Raw genomic sequence first — 21,965 nt, forward strand, 5'->3', positions numbered from 1 at the left:
TGCGTTCTTTTTTTTCCCCCTCCCCATTGGCAGCCAATAGGAGCTTTGAATCCAAAAAGAGCAGCATTCTTTGCAGAGCGTTATGAATCCTGGGAAGATGATCAAGTCCCGAAGTTCCACTATGGTACTCATTACTCAACTGCAAGTTTTGTTCTTGCATGGCTGCTAAGAGTAGTAAGTTCAAATTGAATAATAAACCATGAATAAGTAAATTCAATGTTATGGAGAATACACGTGATTATTAAAAATCATCAGTGTTTTTTTTTAAAGGGTAAATTTTTTTGAGTGATCGAGGTTCTTGTTATAAATATCTCTTTATCCCATTTGGTATATATTTTAAAACATATTACTATGGAATAGCCATAAAAAATTTTCACCCAGAAAATTTCACCCAGAATTATGCAATTTTTCTATTTACCTCTTCAAATGGTTGATATCTTACTAGACTCTGAATGTTAATGTGTTATTTTCAAATGTGGTCTATTAAATTAAGAACTAAATGAGATTCTGTTAACAAAATATTCCTATATTTTGAAAACTTCAGTTGCCCCAGATGGAATAAGGTGAATTTGTAGGTTACACCAAGACTGCCATGTATTGATAACATATTGGTTAAACAAGAAATGTTTCTGTAAAATTGAAAGGTGATTCATCTACTAGAAAGTAATTTCTTTGGGAAAGCATTAGCAGCACATCATTAATTAAAGCTTGTTAGAAGGTACAGGCAGACATAAATCCTAGAAGTAATTTATAGTGCTTAGCTAATTTCAGGCAATTATCCACTAATATGTGTTTAAGTGTTCTTTAACTAAGAGGAGGCTTTTAAATCTTCCAAACATTTTTCTTCTCTTAATCATAAATTAAATATTGAACCGTAACAATAGGAAAATTACATATTGGACTATTTCCCTGTACTATGAAGAAAATGCAGTCTAATTTATGTCTGAATGTTATTAATAAATTGTTCTTGGAAAGGAGTAGAGTCTGAAAAATCTTTCAAATACCAATTTTTGGAAATATTTCTTCTGAAACAAAAACAATTTAAGAACATTAATGTAATTATTTAGGTATAATTTCCAGTCTGTGCCTAGTACATATTACTGGCTAATGTCTCCTAGTCATTAAAGTATTTAGATATAAAGACTTACAGAAACCACATTTTTATGCATGAAGGAGCATATGGATTTTTTAAATGGCTTATTTTTTAGGAACCCTTCACAACGTATTTCCTAAATTTGCAAGGAGGGAAATTTGATCATGCAGATCGAACATTTTCATCAATTTCCAGAGCTTGGCGAAACAGTCAGCGTGATACATCTGATATTAAGGTACAGAAATGTTTCATTTTACAATTATTTTTGCCAATGTGTTTCTTATTGAGCAAATGTTAACAGTGTCTCTCTTGCAGTCCAGCCCTAGTTAGTAAAGACAAGCCTCCAAGGATGAGGCCTCAAGTGAATAGCCAAGAACCACTGTCCAAGGCTTCTCTCTCTCTCTTTTCTGTCTGTCTCTGTCTGTCTTTATGTATATATGTATGCATGTCCTCTCTCTCTCTTTAATCATGGGATGATTGTTTTTCCAACTCCTAGAATCTTTTTTAAAGGAAAAATATAAGAGGATAGATGTAAAGCAGTACGCTCAATGGAATTCTGAACTCAAGGGGTAAAATTAATACAGTCAGAGAAATACTGTAAGAAAAATCTCAGACTTTTAATTTATTTCATTTTACTTTGGAGCTCCCATGTCTCTATTCTTAAGGTAGGGATCTTTTAGCTGCTCTTGTCTCTAAATGCAGACTTACTGCTTCATGTAGAACTGCATTATTGTTGAGGGGAAATGAGTTTTTCTGTCTATGTAATTAGTGCTGTAAAAGATCACAAACTTTGCACAGTAGCTAATATAATTTTGGAGTTACTGTTGTGGTGCAGCAGAAACAAATCTGACTAGAATCCATGAGGATGCAGGTTCCATCCCTGGCCTCGCTCAGGGGTGAAGGACTGTTGTTACCGTGAGCTGTGGTGTAGGTTGGATCCTGCATTGTTGTGGCTATGGTGTAGGCCAGAGGCTGCAGCTACAATTGAACCTCTAGCCTGGGAACCTTCATATGCCGCGGGTGCGGCCCTAAAAAGACAAAAATAAAATAAAATAACTAATATAATTCTTAGTAAACTTTTGCTTCTACCCTCAGAAGTGCCATATTTTATTTTCATGATTTACTGCCTCTTTCTGTAAGGTACTGTTTAGATGCTATTAAGTATAAGGAGATATATCTGTAGTTGTGAAGCTCCTTATGGTCTCATAAAGAACTACAATTTAGGAGTTGCTGTTGTGGCTCAGCTTACAAAATGTATTTATATGCTTTATCTTACTGTAGAGTATAACATTGCTTATATCCAAGATATTTTATTAAAGATTACATCATATGCAGAAATAATCTTTTACATTGGAACATCTAGAGGGTTTTTTGATATCACAAATAATATACCCCGAAATTCTCTTGATATATTGTATTCTTTAAGAATCATCAATAGATAATTTTGAAATGAATAATTAGATAAAAGTATATCAGAATACTTAACAGATTTAATAATTATTTCCCTTCTAGTCTCAAAGCTATTTCATTACTTATTTAAAACTTTGAGAAGTAGTAAGATATACGGACATATGAAAATGTTGATAAAAGTGACTTCTTGTTGTCCAATTGAAGACAAGAAAAGAAAATTTTAGGAGTTCCCATCGTGGCACAGTGGTTAATGAATCCGACTAGGAACCATGAGGTTGTGGGTTCGATCCCTGGCCTTGCTCAGTGGGTTAACGATCTGGCGTTGTCGTGAGCTGTGGTGTGGGTCGCAGACTCGGCTCGGATCCCGAGTTGCTGTGGCTCTGGTGTAGACTGGTAGCTACAGCTCTGATTAGACCCCTCCTAGCCTGGGAACCTCCATATGCCGAGGGAGCGGCCCAAGAAAACGCAAAAAGACAAAAAAAAGAAAGAAAAAAAATTTTAATTTCTAAATTCCTTCATTTTTTAAGTGTGTCATGAACAAGATATAACCTCATGCTTAAATTTGGTAATACAAATGTAAACAAGAACTGAAACATTAATTTGATATTTTTTCCTTTTCTATAATAGGGAAATAATGGCTATCTTCAAATTTTGAGCTGTCTTTCATAGACTTTCCCACTTAATGCTTTCTTGGACAGGAGCTGTGTGTGGTAGTTCCTTGTTGTTTTTTTTTTCTCTTTTTCCTAAATCTCAGCCTTTTTCTCTCAAGATTCTTTAATTAGCTCATGCTTGGTTCCATTTTCCCAAGCATTCCCTTAAAACCACAAAATATCTGTAAGGTGAATAGGACATTGATAAATTACTCCATTTTCTATATTGATAACCAGGTAATTTGGGTACTACAACTTAATGACTTTCAAATACTTTGAAAAGTATGTAATATACAGTTAAATAGGCTATAGACTGTTTAAAGAGCCTCCTATAGCTTGCTTCTACAATTGAGGAGAGATTTAATCATGTATCTTTTGATTTTTATTTTCTGATTCTGCCTCTTTATGTTACATTTTAACACTTTATTTATTTATTTATTTATTTATTTATTTATTTATTTATTTGTCTTTTTACTATTTCTTGGGCCTCTCCCGTGGCATATGGAGGTTCCCAGGCTAGGGGTCAAATCGGAGTTGTAGCCTCCAGCCTCCGCCAGAGCCACAGCAACTCGGGATCCGAGTCGCGTCTGCAACCTTCACCACAGCTCATGGCAACACTGGATCGTTAACCCACTGAGCAAGGGCGGGGACCAAACCCGCACCCTCATGGTTCCTAGTCAGATTCCTTAACTACTGCGCCACGACAGGAACTCCCACATTTTAACACTTTAGAAAGCATGTTTACATTATTATAATGTAATGTGTAAGAATGAATATATTAAGAAAGAGCATTTAAATCACTATAATAGTGTAAACATTTCCTTGAGGTATAACAGTGTATTTCAGATGGAAGCATATTAATGATAATCTGATCTTTATTTGTACTGTCTTGTTAGACTATCTAGAAATACCAAGGAAAATGTTAAACAATACCTAGGGAATAGCAAACACATGAGTGGTTGATAGGGATCACTTTATTGAGTGGATTCTGAAGTGCTTGATTAATACAGTATACATTGTCTAATGTTTTCATGATATTTTTCAAACATGAAATATTGTGAAGTAGAGAGATTTATTTAACTTAATTTTTTCAGGAAGAAAAATAATAACATGATGACATTTCTCGTACTTAACTTTTTTGCTCAAGGAGAGCTGGCATAGTATCTTAGGATCCCTGTTTCTTACATTCTGTTAATACTCAGACCAATTTTACTAAAAAAATAAAGGTTATTCCTATGAAATAAAGGTTAAAATGTGAATTATTTTTCTTTCCGAGAAGAAAGAGTCATTATTAGATTTTATTAAAGCAGTCCTTCATTTTTAGCATGATTTGCCATCTTAAAATTTGAGGGGTTGTTGGTATTTCTGTGCATCATTGGTGGTTCCATTTCAGCTCTGACCCTCAGTGATGCCTTTTATTCTGTCTGAATAAGAGTTCAGAAATGTTGGTCGTTTCTCTAAGCAGGCTTCCCACACTGTGCAATAGAAATGTAATATAAACCACAATTACGATCACATATGTAATTTTAAATTTTCTTGATGTCCCATTTTAAAAAGTAAAAAAGGACTATGTGGTATTGCTTTTAAGAATATATTTAACCTGATATATCCAAAATATCTTTATTTCAGCATAAAGTCAGGATAAAATCATCAATTAGGTATTTTTCACTCTTTTTTGTACTGTCTTTGAGATCCAATGCATATTCTATGTTTACAACACATCATTTCTCAAACCAGCCATATTTCAAGTGTTTAATAGCCACTTGTGCCTAGTGGCTTCTCTGTTGGGCAGTGTAGACTTAGGGCTTTGTTTTGGCATCACACAAAGGATAAGTTTCTGCTTATGGAAGAAGAATGGCTTCATCCTCTTTGAGCAGTAGTGTTCCTGATGTTGAACTCCACCTAAATATGAACTGACAGCAGCAATAGTAGGTAGTCTTTTTCTTCCTTTTTTTTTTTTTGGCTGCCTTGAGGCATATGGACTTCCCAGGCTAGGGATCAGATCCAAGTCACAGCACTGGATCCTTTAACCCACTGTGTCAGTCAAACCTGTGTCCCAGTGCTCCAGAGATGCCGCTGATCCCACTGCGCCGCAGCAGGAACTCCAATAATAGGTAGTCTTGAGGACTCAAATAGAAAGTGCTAAAATTGGGTTGGAGAATCAGCACTGGATAAATAATATTTTTTAATCCCCCAGCAGAGTCTGTTTCAAGTCGTTAAAAAAAAAAAAAAAAAAAAAAACCACTTGAGTTTAGATACTGAGTTGCAAAATAGATTCCTGTGTTCAGCCTGAGCCTTATGACCAATGTTTGTGCACCAAATCAGATTCATAAAGCTTGAATGAATGTCACAAAGCAGTCACATCTAAATGTTAGGCAAATACCTAAGCTTTTCGTGGTCACTGATTTCCCCCTCCTCTCTTGAGGCAGCATACTTGTCTCCAGTACCCTTGGTGTCAATAAATTTAATCTAATGGTTAAATACGGTCTGATTTGCAGCAGTTTAAACTGCTCCTGCTTCTCTCCTGTAGAAATGATTAACAGAACAGGTGTGGAGCGTGCAAGGACTCTCAGATGTCACCTAGGATCATTATTTTAGAATGGGGACAGTAGTAAGTAGATCTACTACAATGGAAATAATCGGAGAACCATACTTATCTAGAAACTCAGAATTTAGTCCAAAAATCTATTTTAAAATAACCTGCGCTGAAAGTAAACTGAGAGTGAAAAGTAGGGTGGAATCCAAAGATATCATTTAATTTTTAAAGTTTTTATTTTAATTGAGTTTATGCACAATTGGCCTTGGTTGTGATACTGCCCCAACTGAGACAGAACAGTGCCTCCAGTGAACTTTTACACTAGGAGAGATACTGCCAATAAAAGAATTCCAGCAATTCAGCATAATAGAGGCTCTGTGGCTCATAGATAGAGGACCTGAATTGAAGAGAAGGGAGAAGAAAGAAGAAATCCAGGACCTCTCAGGAGATGCCTTATAAGCTTTGGGAAGGAGGCTTATCCTGGGGGCAGTAGGTTAACACTGCAAAGGAGAGGAGATTTTGTCCTTTTGAGTTAGCGCTGTGATTAGTGTTTGAATATGTATTACACGTTGAGTCTGAGTGGGAACAGTCAGTAAGCTATTACAGTAATTAGGCGAGAGGCTGTGGGGGCTTAAACTCAGTAGTGGCAGTGCCACGCGAAATGTGGTTGAATTTAAGACATATTTAAAAGGCAAGAACTGTTAGGATTTGGTGACTGATATGTCTTGTAAGAGGAGAGAAATTAAATTTTACTCGGACATGTGTGTAGAGAAATGGAAGAACAGATTTAGCCCCCTGCCTGCAGGCAGAAAACTTACTATGGCTGGTGAATTCAGATCCCTCAAAACAGGTTTCATTAAGCCACCATTTATTGATTATTTTATCATATGTGATACATAGTAGAGAGCACTTGGGGTTAAAAGGCTAAGATAAACAGTTCTTCATGTCACACATTTCCAGGTGAGAGCAACAGGTATACACAAAGCCATTTCTAATGCAAGTTAGACAGTGATGAGTGCTATATAAGATATAAACAAAATGAAATGTCTGCCTGGGGGAAGTAGGGTTGTGAGTGACTTTTAAGTGATGCCAGGGAGCCTTAACCACTCACATTTACATCTCTAGCATGTATATGTCTCCTGCTACCTGACTCCCTCCTCCACATCTCCATTTGAATGTATAAGATGTTTCTCAGACTTCATGTATTCAAAACCAAATTCCTGATCTTTATCCCCTTAAACCTGCTCTTCTCACAGCCTTCTCCCTAGTAAATGGTTTCCCTGTTGAGAATAGAAGCTGAAGTCCTTACAGGGCAAGACCCTATAGCAAGGACTCCTCCCTTCCAAAATCCTCCCACCTCGTCACCTCTGTCCTGGGTGCCCCCTTGCCCACTCTGTTCTAGCTGAAGGGGAACCTCCTTGGTATTCCTCACAGGCTCCCCCCACCTCAGGGCCTTTGCTTTGACTTTTCTTTTCACCTGAAAAATTGTGGATTCATTCCTTCACTCATTTCACGTCTTGGCTCAGATGTCACCATCTTAGTAAGGCCTTCTCTGTCCTCTTTATTTAGAATTATATCCCTCACCCTGTGCACTTTAACTCACTTCCCAATTTCATTTTTCTTCCTGTCACTCACCACCTGACAGACATGTCTTTATTTGTTTGTTTACTATTTATGTATTATCCCACTAGAACATTAGCTCCACGAGAGCATGAATTTGGGACTGTTCTGCTCCCTGGTTTATCCCCAGAGCTTAAAACAGTGCCTGGAACATAGTAGGCACTAAATTAAATATCCTTTAAAACAGTGCTTTGGGAGTTCCTATTGTGGCTCAGTGGATTAAAGACTCAACATTGTCTTCATGAGGATGACTGTGATCTTTGGCTTCACTCAGTGGGTTGATGATCCAGCGTTGCTGCAAAGCCATGACGTGGGTCACAGAAGCGGCTCAGATCTAGTGTTGCTGTGCTGGTGGTGTAGGCCTCATCTGCAGCTCCTGTTCCACCTCTGGCCCAGCAACTTCCATGTGCTGCAGATGCAGACTTAAAAAGAAAAAAAAAAAAGGAAAAGTATGCTTTGATGAAACACAGAAGAGTATTCTGGACAAGGAAGATGATATGAACAAATTCAGAGAAAATGCTTGCACATCGGGGAATACTTACTGGTCTGCTGATGCATCTTATGTGCTTGGTGTGTGGGAAACACAGAAAAGGAGAAATGCTGAAAGGCAATCGTGATCTAATATGAAGACCTGGAGTGTTATTTTTCTCTTCGAGGTCCATGCAATCTCTGTCACAGCCACTCAGCTCTGCCACCGTAGCACAAGAGTAGCCATAGACCATTTATAAACAAATAAGTGTGACTGTGTTCCCCTAAAATTTCATTTACAAAAAATGAAATGATGGCAGTTTTTTGGTCCCATGGGCTATATTTTATCATCCTTTGCTGTAGGCAGTGAGGATCGATTTCAGATTTTGTATTAATTGGCTTTAGTATAAAGAAAAGAGCTTGGGCAGCAGAATGGAAAATAGATCCAAGAGTGGGGAAGACAGATGAGAGCTGGAGGGAGAGAGAAATGTTAGGAGGCCATTAAAGTAAAGCTGGTAAGAGCCTCAGCTAGTTAAAGAGCTAAGGGGATAGAATGCAAGGGACGGGTTCAAAGTGATGCTCCAGGATTTGGCACTCGGTTGACTGTAAGGGATAGGAAGGAAAGATGATTCTGTAGATACTCAATGATGCTATGGATTGTAATGAAGCTCATTTGTAGGCTAAAATATGTGAATTCAGCTTTTGACACATGGATGTATTTTCAGAATTACCAGGATATTATCGTCTGCTATTTGAAAATTAAACCTAAGCTTTAGAATAGTGTCGTAGGGCAAGGAAGAATATCAGGTGATGCTCGTCTTGAACTCCTCAAGACAGTTGTCTAGCTCCTCGTTCTCCACTTCCTCAGCTCCACCCAGTCTTTCCACCATATTATCGAAATCAGCCTTGTCAAAATCATTGATGAACAGCTTCCATGCTGTCAAATGCAGACTTTCAGTTCTCATGGCACTTGATCTGTCAGCATTATTGACACAATTAATTCATCCATTTTCTTTGTAACAATTTCTTAACTGGGTTTGTGGAATAAGGAGCCACCCTCTCCTGGCTATCTTCTTACCTTTTTCTCAGTCTCTTTTACTGGATTTTCTTCTTTTCATACCCTAAATTACTGGAATACCTTTGAGCCTATTAGCCTTTAGCTCTCTTCTGTGTCAACACTTGCTCGCAAGATGACCACACCTCACTTCATGGCTCTCCCCCAGGACTATATAGCTAGCTTCCTTTGAGCTAGATGTGTATTCACAGGCATTTAAAACTGAACATGTGGAATTCCCATCGTGGCGCAGGAGAAACAAATCTGACTAGGAACCATGAGGTTGCCGGTTCGATCCCTGGCCTTGCTCAGTGGGTTAAAGATCCGGTGTTGCTGTGAGCTGTGGTGTAGGTCGCTGACACGGTTCTCAGATCTGGTGTTGCTGTGACTGTGGCATAGGCCAGAGGCTACAGCTTCAATTCAACCTCTAGCCTGGGAATCTCCATATGACATGGGTGCAGCCCTAAAAAAGACAAAAGACAAACAAACAAACAAACAAACAAACAAATAAATATCTGAAATCCAAAAGCATTTAAAGAAAAAAAAACTGAGCATGTCTAATATCAAATTCTATATTTCCCTCTTACCCTCCTCTCCACCCTAAAGAACAAGTCCTGCTCAATAGCCACATTTGCCATCTCAGGGAAAGACAGCACTTTTTACCCAGTTTGCTCAGGCCTTTGAAAGCATGACATCTCTGATTCCTCCCTTCCACACACACACATCTCATTGCCCATCTTTTCAGCCTTCAGAATGCGTCTGGAAGCTGACCAGTTTTCCCCACATCCATCACTCGGACCCTGGCCCATGTGTCTAAGTACTGACTTCACCTGTTCCCTGTGTGGGGTTTTCTCCCTACAGCAGCAAGAAGAGTCATTTAATTTTATAAATCAGATCATATCCCTCTACTCACAGTCATTCAATGGCTACTCATCTAACGTAGAACAAAATCCAAGTTCTTACTGTAGCTACTGAGGTCCTGTGTTACCTGGCTGCCTCTTTGGTGGCTCATCGTTTTTACTCTACTGCAGCCTCACTTGCCTTTGATGTGGTCCCTGTTCAGAAATGCCAAGCCCACTCCTGTTTTGATGGCTTTGCCTATAATATTCTTTCTGCTCAAACCACTTTTTCCCCCAAGGTAATGCTTTGCTCATTGCATTTTTTTGTTCAGGTCTCTGTTCAAGTATCACCCCCCCTCAAAGTGAACTTCCCTGGATACGCTCTCGAAAATAATACCACCCAACCCACATCATTCTCTATCCCTTTAACCTTTTCTTTTGACATGATACGTATATTAGTTTAACCTGCCACCATGTGACATGATACATATATTAGTTTATTTTGTATCTCCTTTGCTAGACTTGTGAAGGTGGGAACTTTCTGTTTTGTTCACTTTGTAACCTCAGCATTTAGAACAGTGCCTTGCATTTAGTTAGAAATCAGTAGTTATTGATTGAATGAATGAATGAATGAGCAGATTTAGAGATATCCTGAAAAAGAGGAGGCAGTGAGAAAGAGCCTGGGAAAAAGAGAGAGGTCATTGGAGGAGAAAGAAGAGAGCATCCAGAAGGGCACAGCAGAATTGAGTGTATTGTAGGATGCGCTGGTCTCTCCACGAGAGAACTGGTAGCTGAATGTCATCTGCTGACCAAGAGTTGTTCATGCTCTTATTATCTAAGTTTCCACAATTAAGACACATTGAGTCCTTACTGTTACAGCTTTACACAAGAAGTCCTCTCCTATGGACATCCCGTCACTGGTCACCTCTTGGATATTCAGTTTAAAAACCTATCTTATAATTTACTGTATATTGTTAATGATGAATGTAAAGTTTGTATTTAGTTATGAAATCAATAGGGTCAGTACAGCATATTCCATACTTATAATTCAGTAGAATGCAATTAAATCCTAAGAGATTACTAAATAATATTTTTTTTAAAATGACCCTCAGTCATAAGAATTAGTTTTAGCTTTAAGAATTAATCCTTCAAGGTATTAAGGGTACACCTATTTGTTAAAAATGATAATACAAAATAGAGATGATCAGAGAATAGTTTTATTTGCATCTTGCGAGATTTGTTAAACATGAGACCTTTGCCTTGCCCTTTACCCCCTCAGAGATCCCAGGGGTCTGTAATCTGAAGATAAGTTAGGTTCCTTTTTTCCCTCTATCAGCATGTTTTCCACCATAATACATTCCACAGATGCTGATAGCATCAGCATTAGAGCCATTTATAAGAAAATGTTTAGCTGCAGTTGATAGAACATAATTGCTGGAAATTGTTACGAGAAAAAGCTTAAATTAGGATAATTTGATAGGGTTTTTTTTTCTTTATTTCTTCTTCCTGTATTCAAACAAACTTTTAACTAATTTGGAATATTTAAAATGCTAAGTGAAATAAAATTAAATTCTTACTCTTTTCTACACACTGTTTGCACTTTTCTGGCTGGTGTATGTACCACTTCCTTCCCTCCCTCCCTCCTTCTCTCCCTCCTTCTCTCTCTCCTTTCCTTTCTTCCTCCTTACCTCCTGTCCTACTTCTCTTTGTCTCTCTTCATTCTCCCACCCCTTCCTTCTACTCTCAACCCCACCTCTCTCTCTCCCCCCCTATTTTTTTCCAGTCCTTCTTTTCCCCTCCCTCCCTTTCTCTCTCTCTTCCTCCATCCTTCCCTCCCACCTTTCCCCCCCTTTTCTCTCTCTCTCTTTTAATTTTTTTCTAGCCTTTCTTTCCCTTCCATCCCTCCCTCCCACTCTCTTTCCCTCCTCCCTTCCCCCCTTTCTCTCTTTTTCTCCCCCCCTCCTTACATTCACCTCCTCATTAGGGTAAGCTCAAGCTGTCTCACCCCTCTCAACAATGAACACTCCACTCTCACTGAACTATATATATGTTCATCCTTGTTTCTATATATAACTTAAAGGTTTATCAATTTAACCACATCTCTTAAACGCTTTTCTTTTTCATGCATCAATAAGTTAAATGATGTATCCATGTACTGTTTTTTTTAAGCATTGAACTTTGTGCTCTTATGCCTAAAAGGAACCTTTTCTTGGTTGTTCTTTGAGAAAAATTACTTGAAAAACTGAGTATTTTTCTTCTTAAGCTATTTATATACTAGGCAGAAAAAAAAAAAGAAAAAAAACCTTTAAGATAACTTAGAAAGGGTTCCTATCTTCCTGAATTATAAAAGTGTATACAGTTCAGGAGTTCCCTTCGTGACTCAGTGGCAACAAACCCGACTAGGATCCACGAGGATGAGGGTTCGATCCCTGGCCTCACTCAGGGGGTTAAAGATTCCACATTGCTGTGGCTCTGGTGTAGGCTGGCACCTGTAGCTCTGATTCAACCCCTAGCCTGGGAACCTCCATATGATGCCAGTGCGGCCCTAAAAAGAAAAAAAAAAAATGTACCCAGTTCAACTGTGATCTGTTTTTTGACCTGGTGATATTAAAATACTTTTGTTGAATAGAAAAATGTAAACTGTTCATAGATACTAATTTTAATTATTCTCCCCCCATACTTACAGCAATATGGATGTGTTTTATTCCATCATCTCTTCCAGCAGTCACAGCTTACCTGTTATTTGCATTATTCATGTCCATTATATCTTCCCAAATTACAGTTTCCTTTAAGATGGGAGTGTGGAACAGCAAAAGACTCTGAAGAGGTCCAGTCCAAATTATTATTATTACTTTTTGTCTTTTGAGGACCACACCCACAGCATATGGAGGTTCCCAGGCTACGGGTCTAATCGGAGCTATAGCCCCTGCCCTACACCACAGCCACAGCAACGCCAGATCCAAGCCGTGTCTGTGACCTACACCACAGCTCACAGCAATATAGGATCCTTAACCCACTGAGCAAGGCCAGGGATCAAATCTGCAACCTCATGATTCCTAGTTGTATTCGTTTCCACTGCACCACTACGGGAACTCCAGTCAAAATATTAAAGCAAAAAAAATATGTTGAAAGCTAGAGAGAACTATCAGACATTGGCAGTATTCATCATAAATGAGACATGTTAAGCTGCACTCTCGATGCTAATAAAAAATAAATAAATTTGTTTTAAATGTGAGAGCTATTTAGTGAGAGTTATTAAGTCTCACATATTTTTGTGGTCATATTTACTTTTACAAATATATTTTGTTAAATGCCCTTAGGATTATGTTAAATGCTCTTATGAATGGCCATAATCAGTGAATGACCTGTTGGCTTTAAGAATCAGGCAGTTTGAGGCTTTAATTTGGGATTTTTATCAGGGGCCACATTAATAATGATGGTAATAATAATTATATCTTACGTGGATGTAGAATTCTGTATTATTTGTATTAGCTTCACCACAAATAATAATTATATATTATTATTATATCTTGTGTTCATGTAGAATTCTGTATTCTGTATTAGCCTCACAAAACCCTATGTTTTAGAAATGGTAATTGAGGTGAATAAGGGTCAGAAAAATTAAATTACAAGCATGTGACCAGTCAGTTGAATAGACAGGACTCAAACCGAGTTATTCTCTCCACTGTGTTAGATTGAGGCAGATTATTTATTCGTTTGTAATCCATGATTTCTCTTTATTTTGAATTTGAAGTGAAAGTTTAATATCTAAGATCATATAATATTTATTGGATCTTTCAGGAAGGATTATAGATTATTTTTCCTTCTCCAATTTAAAAATTGCTATGAATGTTTCCTAAGGGAAAAAAAAATAGCATTTTATCTCCTTGATGAGGAAGAACTACATTTAAATATCAATATGAAAATCTTCAGATATGCAGTCCATTTAAAATGATTTATAGGTTCAGTTCAACTCTAATAACTTTTTTAAAGTTTTCCTCATTTGTGAGCTAACAAAATAAATACTTAAAAGTTAATATGTATCAGGAAATGTACTTTTTTTAGTATTTGTTGTTTGTCAACTCCTATTAGAAAAATTCATTTTGGATTTTTTCTTCATAAAATACATAATTTTTCCAATGTAAATAGCTGACATTTTGCTTTCACATCTGTTTTTACCATCCATGTCCCCAAAGCAACATGCATTGAATTCATTACTTTGCTATCATGCTTATATTTTACTTGTTAGGATCTCATATTTTAGTAAGAATAAAATAAAAATTTAACATTAGTTCTGAAGTAGCATCTTTATTTTATTTCCGTTTTGATTATCTTGTTCTTTTGGATTAATAGACTATTATTTATCTTGGTTGCCCAGGTCTTATTGAAGTGATGGTTTTAATTCAACGGATAGAATTGGTGACTATTAGAAGGCTAATCTTACAGCTTGCTGCAAAGGCCATTCATATCAGTGGGGATCATACCTTAAGAAAGAAAACTAAAGCATATGTGTGGTCACAACCAATCCTTGTCATTATGCCATGAAAGCCTTGGGATTTGTGATCAAAGCAATGGGCTTATCCTGCACTGTGGTATAACCTCTGGTTGAACCTTTCAGATTTTTATTTTAGGAGATGATACACTACATTTTGATCATGTTACCTGCCTCTAAGACCCATCTGCCTAATTAAGTGATAGAGATTAAAATTACTGTGAGCAAGTCAGAAGAAAATGTGAATTGTAAATATCTCTGTCTTCTGTCAGTGTTGTTTACTTATCATTTTCCACTGATGTTTTAAAGAATTGCTGAACATGTGTTTTTTATCCAGAGCTGAATGTTCTGTTCTGATGAATATAAAACATACTTCACTTTGTAAATGTACATTAGAAGTATTAGAAAGACATAATCTTTGACTCTGTCACTAAATTTCACCTGTCAAAGGAGATAATTTTGAACTGTAACATTTGGTATCCTATCAAGGCATGGTTCTTAGAAAGATGCTTTTAGGATTAAGGCAAACTTCTCCTTTATAACTTGAATGTTACTGTCATTCATAGTAAAATTCAGGCAGTATACATACCTCTCTATTTCTTTGGTTACATGTTGGTGTCTCTCAGTTGAATTTAGCATGTTTATTTTATAGTAAGAGTCTATTCAACTCCTATCAACTGATCTACTTATGCAGGTTTTCTTATAAAGAAGTCATAGTATGTTTAATATGTATATATACCCACTCTGTTAGTTAATTGTGCTTATTTGATGATACTTTATACTAGATTAGAGTCTTCATAATTTTTCTCTTCAGTGTTAATTTCTTGGAAACATTTGTTCTCTTTTAAATTATCTCCTCTTCTGTGTATGTATTCATCTCTCAACCAACTAAATAGGTCTTCACTGATCACTGGAAACAAATGATATATGCACATTTCAATCTCTATATCTTTTAAAATATTTCCCTTGTCAGGATTGTTCTCATCTTTCCCCTTTGCTGTTTACTTTTGATTTTAAGTGCCATTCTTTAGTCATTATTTCAACAGATTTTTACTGAATGAATATGTAACATGTGTCACTCTCTGTGTCTAAGCTTTGGAGGTGTAGTGGTGAACAAGACACATAAAGTCCTCAATCTCTTGGAGCTGTCAATTTAGATGGAGCATATAATTTGATGAGTACATTAGGGAGGTCTGGTTTGTTGTGTTCTTCTCCTTAAAACATTCTATGATCACTTTAACTTTTTTTTTTTTTTTTTTTAGTACCATACCTGAGACATATGGAAATTCCTGGGCTAGGGGTCGATTTGGAGCTGCAGCTGTAGGTCTACAGCCACAGCAGCTCGGGATCTGAGCCAAACCTGCAGCCTATGCTGCAGATCACAGCAATTCCAGATCTTTAACCCACTAAGTAAGGCCAGGGATCAAACCCACATCCTCATGGATACTAGTCGGGTTCTTAACCTGCTGAGCCAGAACAGGAATTCTTAACAACCTTAGCTTTTAGACATCATTTTTCTTTTTTGAATTTCTAGAGTGCTCTTGGTGTTCCTCCAACCAATCTCCTCCTGGTAAATGTATCCTTTCACCATTTAGCAATTTAGGTCTATGTTCCCTAGAGAGGGAGTGATACTCATGTCTCCATATCACAGATCCTAACACAGTTCTTTGCAAAGAGTAAAAACAAAACAAATTTTTTCTGGGATTATGACATGTGGTATCACCCTTCATATCTACTTAAAGCTTATTTCAAATTATCAGTTAAATAAGGGGAACTTTTAAAAAGATTTGTTCCTTTAATAAAGATGCAGCATTGTTACTTCTGCCCATACTTCTGCCCATTGTTACTTCTACCATTCTGTTTCCTAGAAATAATTGTCAAGTGAATATAATGGTAACTTTTTATCATTGAAATACAGATGACTCTTGAACAACATGGATTTGTTCTTATGTGTGGATTTTTTTTTCAATAGTAAATACTGCAGTACTACCCTATCCAAGATTGGTTGAATCCATGGATTTGGAACTGCTCTTGCAAGATAAAAAGGAACTACGGATATGGAGCACAACTATAAATTACACTCAGATTTTTGACTGGGTAGAGGGTAGGCGCCCCAACCCAGTGTTGTTCAGGTGTCAACTGTATATATAAATTAATAACCATCACCTCAAGTGTATAAGAAATGTTCTAAGTTGAATTTGAGTCTTCATATTGAGCTAGCAGGTATTTAATTTGCAGTCCTTTATTTTTCTTCTTCCCTCAGTTTTTTTTTTTCTATTGCTTAATTATTTTTTTTATTACTCAGTGAATTTATTACATTCATAGTTGTACAGTGATCATGGTGTGTAATTTGCAGTCCTTATATGGACAGGACAGGGCCTCCTTTTCCCAGATCCTGAATGAGATCCAGGCTTATGTGGTACCTTGAAAATTTGCTCTCACATCTTCAGTTTGTCTTGTTTACTAGTAATATCCTCACTGTCCAAGACACATGGTCTTTTGGAAGCTGGAAGCTCTGCTGATTATCTGGGGCTGAGTTAAGATATATTTGCTAGAGTTCCTGTCGTAGCTCAGTGGTTAACAAATCCAACTAGGAACCATGAAGTTTCAGGTTCGATCCCTGGCCTCACTCAATGGGTTAAGGATCCAGCATTGCCATGAGCTGTGGTGTAGGTTGTAGACACAGCTTGGATCCCACGTTGCTGTGGCTCTGGCGTAGGCCCATGACTGCAGCTCCAATTGGAACCGTAGCCTGGAAACCTCCACATGTCGTGGGTGCAGCCCCCCCAAAAAAAGACATATTTGTGGATGCCAAAAGCCCTGGTGCCAAGGGACTAGCTTCCCTAAGTGCCCCATTATAGAGCCATGTGTCTAGATGGGTAGAGTATTCTCTATGTAAGGATGCTTGACTGGTGGAAAGAAGAGAAGCTGAAATCCCAGCTGTACTACACTTGCCAAACCAAGTTCTCTTGGGGCTGAATTAGCCCAGAAAAGACTGCCTTTTTCTAATTCATACAGAGGCTCTATACAGGCAAGTAATGACCCAGTTACCACCTGCCATCCCTTGGGTTCCAGTCTAACTTCTTAACCCCCTCTCCTTGCCCTCAAGCTGAAAGAGAGCTAACTACAGATTTTAAGAAACTTGGTTCCCTAATCTTGGGAAAAAATCCCTCTCTCTCCTTTGGTTTCTTTCTCTTTAGAAATACTAACCTTTGACACTGCTTCTCTTGGACATTTTACAATAATCTCCTGTTTGCTTAGACTTTCCCAAGAGATGGAAAAAGAGGATGTCTTCAGCAGGCTGCTGTTCTGGACCCTGCAAATGTTCTGGAAATGCCTGACAACTCTCTTGAAATTGGAGGGGTGTGTGGCATGGGAGACTGAGAGAAAAAAATAAAGATACAAAGCACAAAATTCCTATCAATAAATTTCAAGTGAAATATTAAACTGAACATCTAATTAATCAAATTTAAAATTTTAATTTTTTAATATTTTTATAACATCCCTTATACAAAATTTACAAGATATCTATCTTTGGTAGGAAATTGCAGATAGAATCTATGGTAATTTTGGAAATTGACGGGTTATTACCTCCCTCCCGCAGTGATAGAAATTATGTAACTGATGCAGACACGGCTCAGATCCCGCATTGCTGTGGCTGTGGTATAGGCCCGTGGCTGCAGCTTCAATTCAACCCCTAGCCTGAGAACTTCCATATGCCACAGGTACAGCCCTAAAAATCAAAAAGAAAAAAAAAAGAAATTATAGAACTGAAAGTTTAACATGGTCCAGTCAAACTTAAAGTTGCTTTCTTCATATCTTTTATTAAAAATGTCTTGTTTGTTTTGTGTAATATTTTGTTCCATTCAAGGTAAGCTGTCAATATTACAGTAAGAAAATAAATTACTAATGAATTTATATGTTTAAATAGAGTGGGCCAGGAACAAAAGATATTTCTGTTAATCGAATTTAGAACTTCTAAAAGAACCAGTGAAGAGCATTTCTGCTTTGACCAAATCTATTTTTGTCAATTTATTGAGCTGAACAAAGTGACAGATGTAGAAGATAAGAGAAAAACATACAAAATGATAAAAACTTTGGTGCCGCATAAGGATTGAAGGCTCTATTTTTATAAAGATTGTTATGAAAAGTCACTTGTTCCATTTCTCCTTTCTAAGTGTGGTCTCACTAAAGAGTATATTTTTGTGTGTATTTTTGTTATGAGGTATTTATCTCCAATTTATAAATGCAGATAACTGATCTCCAAATTGAAAACTTGGGAGAAACCTGGCATCTAAAATTCAGCCATTATAATTGTTTTGACTTCCAGGAGAATTATTCCTAGGAGCATAATGAGTAGAACAGGCAAAAGAAGGATAACCTCTTCTAATTGTGAGAACACTGGAGTGCAGATGGGGGTGGGCAGGCATTATTGAAGTTTAAGGAATTTAAAGAATAGGTGTTTAATTAAACCAAAATGCTGCTTTTGATTTTGAATACACAAAGAAGGGGTGGTCCTCAGTTACTCTTGGGGAAAATGACTTGGCAGTGTTAACATTCCTCTTTATTAGCATAAGTCATGTGGAGTGAAAATAAATCATTTGGGGAAATTTTCTCTAAGTGGGAATTTATTGAATGCATACTTCAGCAAATTGTTATAAAGTGACATCTTCATTTATGGGGAAATCATTAGAGCATATTTTTTGAATTCTTCCTTTTTAACTTGATTAAATGATAAATACTCTATATGTGTAGTGTATATATGTGTATAAATATGTGTGTATTATATTTTTTCAGGAAAACCAGTTTTCTTATCATGAAAGAATGAAAAGTTTTTGTCTACTTAAAAAAATTGCTTAGAATATATGTTAAAAACATATTTTAAGTATTTAGCACTGTGTATACTGTGTAAGTAAAACCCATGCTTATTTGATCATTAAGGACACAGGCTTTAGAGTTAGACAAATCTTGATCTAAGTTCCAAATTTATCATAAGTCAGCGGTGTAATCTTGGGCAAATAGTATTAGTTAATTTTTTAAATGGAAATGATACCTTGCCTTGTAAATTTGTTGTGACGATTAAATGCGATAAGGTTTATTGAGAGTTTATTTTAGTACTTGACTCACATCATGCATAAATGCTAGCTTACCCAAATTGAATACAGCTTCTTGTTGCATAAAATGACGCATGTGCATCTTGCCCTCATCTGTCGATTAGACCTCTATGTATCATTTTTGGAGGTGAGGATCTTAAAAAGCTTTTTGTGATCACTGTGTCATTCTATTTGTGATTCAACTTTTAACAGGATTCTTCCTCTTAAAAAAGTGTTTAAATGCTTTTTAAGTCAATGATGAGTTGGTTGTCAGGCATTTGGAGGGCAAGCTCATTTCTACCCAGCTTAGTTAATTATTGTGATTGTAAACAAAGGATGTAAGATTCAAAGTCAAGCAACATTTCACATGGATGATGGAGGTGATAATAGCTTAATTCCTGCTGAACTTTTTTCTTTGCTCTAGCGAGTTCATACTGACCTTGTCCAAAATCTGATGACCTCCCTATTTTACTCAACCATTTGGAAAGCCTGGCCTGCCGTAGCTGGCCCTGAGGGGGGATCTGAAAGACCACTGAGTCACTGACCCATGTCAAGACTGGATTTCAAGTCTGAGCTATAGGACCTCTGAAATAGTTGTACATGGGGTTTATTGCACACAAAAACCTAACTGGCTGCATTTCTCTGCTTATTAAGTATGCTGTTAAAGTGTGTTTTAAATGCCCTTAGTAAAGTCATATTTAATTTTCTCAGTTTCTCATGCAGGTCATTTTCTAGACTAATTATAGATTTTGATCTTGTATCAGAGCTAGTACCTTAAAACTAAACTTGGATGTTTGAAATGTGAGTGAAATATATTGTTTTGCCATGGCTAAATATAATGAATACCTTCTTGGTTGATGATGGGACCAAAGCATTTTAATGTTTATGAAGATATTGGATTTTTTTTTTCTGGCAAAAATTCCATATACCTCAAAAAAATATACTTTTAAGTTGTTATTATTATTACAGCATGTTCATCTCTGTTTAAATCTTGTCAAGCCTCAAATATTACTCAGTTGTTGGTATTTAAGAGTTTCGAGGTTATGAGACTTGTCCTAATGGAAAGCATATAACCAACCAATAAAATCTTATTTAAATTTGGTTGGATGGTATCTGTCATCTTTAAAAGAATTTTGTGATAGAGTTATCAAAAGAAAAAAGTCTTCATATGTCTATTTTGTTCTTCAGCACAACAGGAAATGATTAGCCCTTTTATGAATACCTAGTCAGCATTCTACATTTTATAATATGGCATTGTCTTTTATTTTCATATAGGAGTTGATTCCTGAATTTTATTACCTCCCTGAGATGTTTGTCAACTTCAATGATTATAATCTTGGAGTGATGGATGACGGGACAGTAGTGTCTGATGTTGAACTTCCTCCTTGGGCCAGAACCTCGGAAGAATTTGTTCGCATAAACAGATTGGTAAGACAGTAACCATCTACTCTGTCATGTGCGTTTACTCAGAGCATCTTTCATGTGTTGGTATAATCACTAAGCCCTACTCTTCCAGACAAAACTGTATTTGGTAGGGATGACTAAGCGACAGAATAATTCGTGGATCTCCATGTATGCTTTATAGTATGTTTATTGATTTGAAAAGTATAATGGTGTCTTTTACTCTTTGGTGCAGAATTGATGTTACTTTTATATGAACCTGATGATTCAAAAATCACAAGTGAAAGTTCTAAGTGAAACTAGAATTCTGTGCTTTTTCAAACATGAGTTTCTTGTACCAGGAGAACATACTTCTGTATTCCAGGTTGGAAGGCCATTGCATGTTTCACTAATAGGAGCAAGATTTTGTATCCAGCATCTATCTTTTTGGTGAAATCTTCATGTAATACTTAGAATATGAGAGTTTAGAAATTTAAAAGTGCAGTAATCATTGTGCTTACAAACAAACCTTCTGAATCTTCTCTGGTGGACTCTCTAAGGTCCTCTGTTATATGGGTTCTGGATTATTTTATGAAAAAGTAATATGATTGGAGTTCCTGTCATGGCTCAGTGGTTAACAAATCCGACTAGGAACCATGAGATTGCGGCCTTGCTCAGTGGGTTAAGGATCCAGCGTTGCCGTGAGCTGTGGTGTAGGTTGCAGATGCGGCTCGGATCCCAAGTTGCTGTGGCTCTGGTGTAGGCGGGTGGCTACAGCTCCGATTCGACCCCTAGCCTGGGAACCTCCATATGCCGCGGGAGCACCCCAAGAAATGGCAAAAAGACAAAAAGAAAAAAAGAAAAAGTAATATGACTTTTTTGCCTTTCACATTCATAAATGCTTGAAATCAGGAGCTTTATTCTTAATTTTTAAAAGTAGTGTCTTTATCATACTTCATAATAATTGTGAAATCTAAATTGCATTGTGTTTTAAATAAGGACAGTTCTTGCATTTTCGTTTTCTTGGTGGCATTTCTTACCTTTCCTACCAATGGTTTTTTTTTTTTTTCCATTTTTTTAAAGTTTTATTTGAAGTGTAGTTGGTGTACAATGTTGTGATAATTTCTGCTGTACAACAAAGTGATTCAGTTATACACATACACAGACATTCTTTTTCCAATTCTTTTCCCATATAGGTTATCAAAGAATATTGGGTAGAGTTCCCTGTGCTATGCAGCAGGTCCCCTCTAAGCATCCATTCCGTACATGATAGTGTGCAACAGTTATATTTTAATTCTGTATTCTGGATCTGAATCACAATTCCTTCCTT

The 21,965-nt window shown here is 36.8% G+C and overlaps 1 protein-coding gene across 4 annotated transcripts in view; it reads left to right on the forward strand.

Moving 5' to 3' along the window:
* LRBA (LPS responsive beige-like anchor protein) overlaps window positions 1-21,965 on the forward strand; it is a 709,127-nt gene that overhangs the window by 534,605 nt on the left and 152,557 nt on the right. For all 4 annotated transcript variants that reach the window (XM_047799683.1, XM_047799682.1, XM_047799684.1 and 1 more), the window contains 3 exons: window positions 34-174; window positions 1,209-1,328; window positions 20,531-20,683. In XM_047799683.1, coding sequence (XP_047655639.1) covers window positions 34-174; window positions 1,209-1,328; window positions 20,531-20,683 — 414 coding nt within the window. The remainder of the gene's footprint in view (window positions 1-33; window positions 175-1,208; window positions 1,329-20,530; window positions 20,684-21,965) is intronic.

The sequence above is a fragment of the Phacochoerus africanus genome, chromosome 10, assembly GCF_016906955.1.
Source record: "Phacochoerus africanus isolate WHEZ1 chromosome 10, ROS_Pafr_v1, whole genome shotgun sequence".
Classification (NCBI taxonomy): domain Eukaryota; kingdom Metazoa; phylum Chordata; class Mammalia; order Artiodactyla; family Suidae; genus Phacochoerus; species Phacochoerus africanus.